The sequence below is a fragment of the Kryptolebias marmoratus genome, linkage group LG2 (assembly GCF_001649575.2).
Source record: "Kryptolebias marmoratus isolate JLee-2015 linkage group LG2, ASM164957v2, whole genome shotgun sequence".
NCBI classification, from domain to species: domain Eukaryota; kingdom Metazoa; phylum Chordata; class Actinopteri; order Cyprinodontiformes; family Rivulidae; genus Kryptolebias; species Kryptolebias marmoratus.
This window is the reverse complement of record NC_051431.1, coordinates 11,595,504-11,603,266: the sequence shown is the minus strand read 5'-3', so window position 1 is coordinate 11,603,266 and position 7,763 is coordinate 11,595,504. Positions and strand designations below refer to the sequence as shown.

The window sequence follows — 7,763 nt, the reverse complement described above, 5'->3', positions numbered from 1 at the left end:
GCGGGCTTACTGGAAACATAGAGCTGGGTGTCATCCGCATAACAGTGGAAATCAATATTGTGCTTGTGGAAAATAGTGCCCAGGGGAAGAAGATAAATAATGAAGAGGAGGGGCCCCAGGACAGAGCCCTGGGGAACTCCTGATGTGACAGATGAAGGCTCGGAAGTGAAGGTTTTGATCCGGATTTACGACAGCAACAGATCTCTGAAAACGCGACTTTGTTCAAAATATTTCGGGAAGATTTTTCAGTTCAAAGCTGAAGAGTGTGGAGCTCCGAATGAGAGGAGAAACGTCTTGAGCTAATAAAATTAAAAGGTCCAGCTGGATGACTGAGGATCTACACCAACATCCTACAGCAGTGCTTGTGTGTAAAATCAAACAACTGCTTTTCTCGCCTGTTCTTCGGGTTATAAAACCTCTTTTCCTTTCAACGTGACAAGCAGGCAGAAACTGCTGGGTCATCATCATGTACAGGGGAGCCATTGTAAGGTGTAAAAGAAAGAAAAAAAAAAGGTGTCTGGTGTTATGAAACAATCGTTTTTTTACACGTCACCTCCTGCTGCCGCTGCTCTCCCGAGGTTTTGACTCATGACTCGTGCGCAGATTGAGTCATCCAGGAGGAACAAAAAGCAGATTTCAGGCAAAGATCAGAGTGAGGAGGAGTTAATGAAGAGTCAGACGGATCGCTTCTCAACAGGATCGCGCCATAAAGCTCCCTGTTTTATACGCTCAGCACTTTCTGGAGAACGTTTGAACTCATTTCACCTCGACAGAGCTTCTAAACTGCTGCGTGCAAGTCCCAATTTGTAGGAAACTGTTGTTCCTGTTGTTTAATGTGCTTCTTCATAATCAAAACCAGGGAAATCTTTCTCCAAAAGTTTGTTTAGTCTGTTTTATTTTTGATATCCTCATCCCATGTGTCTCTTTTCAGTGCTTTTCTCACAAACAACTCAAGCTCCAAACAACACTTTAGTAAAAGTTCTCACTGCTGATGGGCTAAAACCAAAGACAGTGGATTTTTTTAAAAAAAGAATGACTTATAGACAGATCTCAAATTGAATACAACGGCATTACGCAGCTGATTTGATTCAGATTTTGCTCTAAAAGTGCCAAATTAAGGATCTAAACGACCTGAAAGTGTGGTTCATTGTGTAAACGTGAATGGAAGGAGCTGCAGTCGTAAAGACGTCCTAATCTCTCATGTTTTAATTGTTGCAGCAGCTAAAATACTTCCGTTTGGCTCTATCGCGAAGAGACAATCAGAGAAGCGCCTCTTTTTCAAATGATTAGGAACATCCTAGCGCTGCGGGATCTAAGAAGTACTCAATGATATATTGGAGAAGGGCTTCAGTGCACCAAACCCTTGTTACTGAGATGAACGCACACTTCAGACTTTAGTGGTGTACGGTAAATAAAACATCTGCTCTAAAGTAAGAAAGTGTGAAAAATGCGACGCAGTCAGGAGAGTTATCTTTAATCTGAGAAGCCGTGCTCTAAGCAAGCAGAGCGAGCCTGAATGTGTGTCCCTCACAGTGATCCAGTGGCTCTTTTATACTGAGAGAGACATTTTGTTGGCTTAGTTTGTGTTGCTTGTCCTCTCAAAGGGAGGGGTAACTAAACCTGTTTAGATCGGTTCTCGGCAATCGTCTTTATTTTCTGATTAAATTTCATCCTGATGGAAGTGATCTCTTTCAGGCATTTCAAAGGACTCACTGGCTAAAACTGTGTGTATCCACCCAAGGATACACACAGTTTGTGCTGCTGTTTTTGCCAAACTTACAAAGCCGTGCAAAGAAGCCTGCAAACATTTGTGAGCAGGTTTGTCACGTAATTGGTACGGTTTCCTATAAGAATGTGTTTACGATCTGAGGAATAAGAAGAGAAAGTTCTTCCTTTTTCTTTTGCCAACTAGTAAGTGAAAAAGAAGCATGGATGGATGTGTGGATATGGACTTATTTACGCAGAAGATGATATGTGCTTTTCACCAGACCATCAAAATGCCAATTTAAGAAATGTTTTTTTTTTTTTAAAAGAATTGTATTTCATCCCCTCAGCAGAGTTCAGGCTGAGTTTTTCTGTAACTTGTCATCAGTCTGTATTTTCGTTTTAAATATCCAAAATTATCTAAAGATCTTTCAATCAACAAACAGCTTCAAAGACTAATCACAAACTGGTGGCTGTTTATGCAGCTGCGACGTTGCTTGAATGAGTGAAGGGAATCCTGCTGGAGTTTTGAAATCATATTTTTTGCAGTATCTTAAATGGAATCAGTCCCATTTGTCGAACAAATACAATACAGTTTATCTCTAGACCAGGCTTAAGTGTGCTTCTCGACTCCATCTGCAATTTGGAGGCCCGCACAGTCGGGAGGAAACGCATTTCCTCATCCCAACGAAGTCAAAGAGCTGAGAAAACACACACCAGTTCACACATGCTCTGTTTAAACACACGCAGCAATGTCAGCTACGGGTTAGAATGACAGAACAAACAGTGCTGAAAGCAACTGCTCTTCCCTCTGACCACACACACACACACACACACACACACACACACACATCATCTGCATCCCCTGAGACAGATGCTGCTCCTCCAGCCCGTGACTGCAGAGAGACAAACACAAACAGATACACTCTTCATACACAAATGAACACCAGAAAAGGCGCTCAAGCACACAGCCGCTGACATGCAATCCCTCTCAGGCTTCTGACTGCTCCTGGTTTGCTTGTTGCCCTTCTGTCGTACGTCAGAGCCGGGACCGCGGCGCCGGGACCGCGGCGCCGGGACCGCGGCGCCCCCTCCAGCAGAGCTCTGTGGACCAGGGGCGTCGAAGTCAATCACACAAGAGGGTCAAAGTCAACAACTTGGTCCACGCCAGGGCACGATCTTGGGCAATATTTACTGAGAAACGATATAAATTAATCTTGGTTTTAGATGTGATGTGTGTAAATTAGCCCTACAGAAAGACAAATGACATTTTCCGGATTATATGTTATGCAGCGTTTAGAACATACATAACCTAAAGACAGCGATAAAACTGTTTTACATTTAAAATATTATATTTAAGGACCATATAAAGCGTTAACAAGGCCCAGATTTGGCCCACGGGCTTTTAGTTTGACACATGTGATGTAGGCGATGTTTAAAAAGACGCTTTCTTTAACCTGATCAAACTCACTCGTGTTAGCTGCGGCAGACTTCCGTGAATCGTGGCGAAACGACCGCAGCTGCGTTATTTAAACACGCTCCACCGCCAACATACTGGCACCATACGTACGCTGCTCGCTGCGCGCACCTTCCTCACTGGTGACAACGGCGTATCACATGCATATTAATTCACAGCTTAAAATAGCCTAGAATGAACGCGCTGCTTACTCCTGACACAAAAACCCTTCTGCTCAGCTAATTTATGGAATTACTTAGCCTATTTTTAAAGGCCACCTTCCTGCGCAGCCCGACTCTCATAAGCAACACTTCCAGAACGTGAGCACCCTCGTTTCACTTTTCTCCCCATTAGCTTCCAGTCCATTTCAGAACTGATATTAAACTTTTATTGTTCACTTTTAAAGCTTTTAACGGTCTTCCTCCCACCTTGTTTAGCTGATCTAGCGTAGAGGTTTCCAACCCTGGTCCTGCATGTTTTGGCTGTTTCCCTGCTCTTCAAGCTCCACAGAAGCTCTTTATTCCCTCATTCATTCAGATCAGGTGTGTCACAGCAGAGAAACAACTAAAACATGCAAGACAGCAGCCCTCAAGGACTAGGGTTGGGAATCACTGATCTAGTAGCTTTCTGTGAGGATGAGAGGACCTTAAAAGCAACTAATAGCCATGTCCAGCTCCGCTCCTCGGGGGCCGCTCTCCTGCATGTTTTAGACGTGTTCCTGCTTTAAAACACCTGTTTTAAATTGATGACTTGTGGACGTGCTTCTGGAGAACTTGATGATTTGGTGAGGAGGTGATTAAACCATTTGAATCAGGTGTGTTGGAGCAGAAAAACCTAAAATTTCCAGGACAGTGGAGCCTTGAGGCCTGGAGTTTGACACCCCTGAACTAACACATCTTTACTGTTTGTCCCTAAGTCTAAATACAACGCTGATGTGACCGGGCCGACAGACTGTGGAACCAGCTCAGGACGTAGGACTGGCTCTTTTTAAATCTAATCTTTAAACCTTTTTATTCAGGCAGGATTTTCATACCTAGTGGCACTCTGGTATTTTTGTGTTTTTGTGTTGTGAAGCACTTCGTGTGGCTGTTGTAAAGGGGCTCTATAAATAAATGCTGATTGATATATTGTGCTCGTTTCCAGCTTTTTGTCTTTACAAAGAGAGTACAACAGAGAGCCTTCGAATAATAAAAACTCGTGTAGTTACCTCATGTTGCCTTGCATTTTTTTTATCTTTTTTTTTTTTCAGTTTCAGTTTCAAATAGTAGGCCCAGACTCCTGATCAGTTTCATATTCTTGTTAAAAGCCAACATTTTCTGGTTGCGAGGCTGTCAGAAGCAACTTAATGTAGACAACGTTCAATGCTCAATGCTCTCGTCAGCGGAGGCTGTAAACCTACTAAAAAAAACTCCGGGTACTCTGGTTTCCTCCCACAGACCAAAAACATGCACGTTAGGTTCATTGGTAACTCTAAAATCGTCCCTAGGCGTGAGTCAGAGTGTGAATAGTTGTTTGTCTCTGTATCCCTGTGATGGACTGGAGACATGTCCAGGGTGTCCCCTGCCTCTCGCACAGTGACTGCTGGAGAGACACCAGCTCCCTGCAAACCCGGAAAGTTGAAGCGGGGAAAGAAAATGGTTGGATGGATGTTTCATTTCTTGTTATCTGTGTTTAGTTTCATGTTGTCAGGTCTTTATGCTCTCTGTGTCCCCCGTCGTTCCTCACCTGTCCTCAGGTCAGCACCTGTTAACCTGCCACACCCATCTGCACCTGTCTCTAGTTTATAATCAGTCACCTGTGTCCGCTAACCAATCACCCTTTGTCTTTAAAACCTGTTCATTTTCGTCTTATTTTTTCCCCTTGTGGTCTCTGTGCTCCCTGACATGAGTGAGTTTGTGTTATTTCGGTTCTGCTGCCTTTTGTTGTAGTCATTTTAGATAAATTAGTTTTCTTTTGAGCTCCCCTGCGTCTGCCTGCATTTTGGGTTCAACCAACTCTCCTAAGCTGACAGCTTTTTAAGGCGTCACAATGTCAGTTTTGCACTTTTCACAGGATTGCCTCATGCACCCCCCTCCCCCCGTGAATGACAGCATGCTGTTAGCGACACATCTATTAATCCTTAAGGAAATCTTTATAAGCAGACTGTCTTTTTGTAATAAATGACTTCCTGTTTATTATAATGTACTGCACCTTGTCTGGAATTTATTTTAATTTAAGGGTTTTTGTTGCGGTTTAAAGGCGAAGGAGAGTTAAAGTGAGGTTTCTGCCAGTGTGAGCATCCACACGCGCTTGAATCAGCAGAGAGGAAACAGGGTAATACAATAAGAGGGGGAAAAAAGCCCAGTCATGGTTGCCATGGTGACTGAGGACCTCTGCCGGGTGCTAACAGTCCACTCCTCCGCCTCTCGCCCTTCTTCTTCCTCTCCAGGTCTGCTCTCTTCTCGTATTTCACCCCAAACAACAGCCTTCCTCTCAGCCTGTTGTTTCCGCCGTATCTGCTGCTTCTTTATTTTTTTATCCTCATTTTTTTTTACCCGTCTCTCTTGTTCCCGCCTCCCCCATCTTTTCTTCGTGCCACAGTAGCCTCCCTCACGGGTCCATGAACGCAGCACGGGACTGGCGACCTTCAACGCGTCGCGGCAAACTGACTAGGGGGCGTCAGCACACGACCCAACACGGTCCCAGAGAACGAACATTAAGGTATAATGCCTCATAAGTACTGGAATATGGCTGCTGTAGTGCACAAGATGCCAACATTCAACAGGACCTGCTGTTAAGGCAGCAGACTGTAAAAAAACATCCCAATTTATCCATCATCACCTGGACTTTTCTCTGCTTCTTTTTACTGATTTACTGACAGAAAACCTGAGCAACCCAGAGTTAAGATCTGAAATAACACTTTAAAGTAATTTCACACGCTCTTGTAATAGCATATTAGAAAAACGAAGGTATAATCTTGATGTTTTTTACCACCTCTGTGGCTTAACTTCCTCTGCAAAGATACGGACGGAGTTCTGGAGAAATAAGGTCATAAAGCAACGATCCGCAACATTATCAGAGTGTTCTTTTGTCGCCTAAACGTTTTCTTTATGGTTTCACGAAATTTTCAACACTGTTTTTAAAAGAAAACCTTTCAAGGTACGAGCAGTAATCTGGATTATATTATTAAAAAACATGTTAAATCTGAGTAAAGTAAGTAATCGAGTACGGAGCTGATGAGACAACGGTTTGAAGGCGATGCTGCGAGTCGTAGCCCTTGTGTTGGCTAGTTGCCGATTCGCTGTGGCAGCCACCTTGAATCGGATTAAAACCTAAACTCAGTCCAGCGGTTTTGTGAAATATTTTGCTAACAGAAAAACAGGGATGACTCCAACAACAACAGGTTTTAAGCAAAGATCTTGAGTAGCAATTAGAGTACGTGTTGCGAATGACTCTCAGCTTCTACCGCTCCAAATCTTAGCACAATATGTGTGAAACTAAATGATAGCCATTTTGTGTTTTCTATGGTTTGTGGCGGCCATCATGCTCCAAAAAGTTAATGAGCTGCAGATGCACATCCAGTGGTTACTCTCTGAGAGTTTCATTAAAATCCACTCAGTGGTTCATGAGATATTTTGCTAACAGACAGACATTTAACTCCAACTAGCTGGTGGCTAAATTTTAAACAACGATCCGGTGTTAGCACAAGAATCCATCTCAGTAACGGCCACCAGCCTCCGCTGAATTTCAGCTCCACAGCTGCAGAAATATCTGCAAAATTTGAAAAGAAAAAAGCTATTTTTGGTATGTTTTTTATGTTGAATGTTTTTGGCGTCCATCTTGAATAGTGTTTACTCCAAAAAGTAATGACATATATATGCAATGATTATTATTACTATATGAGAGTTGGCCATGCGACTCTTTGGTGACAGACAGATGCATGCCACATTTATTATTATTATTATTATTATTATTGATATTACTGAACTTGACCCCAGCATTATGTGCCTGAACACTGACGTGGAGAAAAAATAAAAGCCTGCAGAACTGGGCGAAACTTCTGCTTTGTTTACAAAAACGTGACTGATTTAAAACAAAATAAACTCAAACCTGGAGCACAGAAAGTCCATGACAGACGTGATATTGTGTAAACTATCTGATAGGTTTTCCTCTGCACTGTAATCAGCTTGGATAGCTGGGTAATCTTTACCACGTTGTTTGTCACATCGGAACAGTTTGTCCTCAGCAGCCCGCCTGTCTCCCCCCTCCACCCACCCTGAGCCCATCCAGCCCTCCGGTTCCGGTGAACTCGGTGAACCGGGGTGCCGCTCACCTGTCAGGCTGTCGTAGCACTCGATCTCGGTGCTCTCCACGGCTCTCCGCTGCTCCTCGGTCAGCTTGGCGGCGGCCTGGCTGAGCAGGTTGACCTCGGAGCCCGTCGTCCCGTCGACAACGTGCACCCCCTTGAGCTGAAGCAGCGCCCGGTGGTACTTGCCTATCGCCTCCCGGAATTTCTTCTCCTTGTAGCAGCGATGCCCCTCCGCCTTGAAGTCGATGGCTTTCTGGATCTTCAGCTCCATCTCCATTTCCGCCGAGCCGGCTCGACACCCGCCGTCTCCGCCCG

The 7,763-nt window shown here is 44.1% G+C and overlaps 1 protein-coding gene across 1 annotated transcript in view; it reads right to left on the bottom strand.

Moving 5' to 3' along the window:
* Window positions 1–7,763, bottom strand: part of ttc9b (tetratricopeptide repeat domain 9B) — a gene marked incomplete in the record, with an annotated part of 29,727 nt that overhangs the window by 21,298 nt on the left and 666 nt on the right. Inside the window, 1 exon segment of the mRNA XM_025007738.2 lies at window positions 7,473–7,761. Within this exon segment, the coding sequence (XP_024863506.1) occupies window positions 7,473–7,761 (289 nt within the window).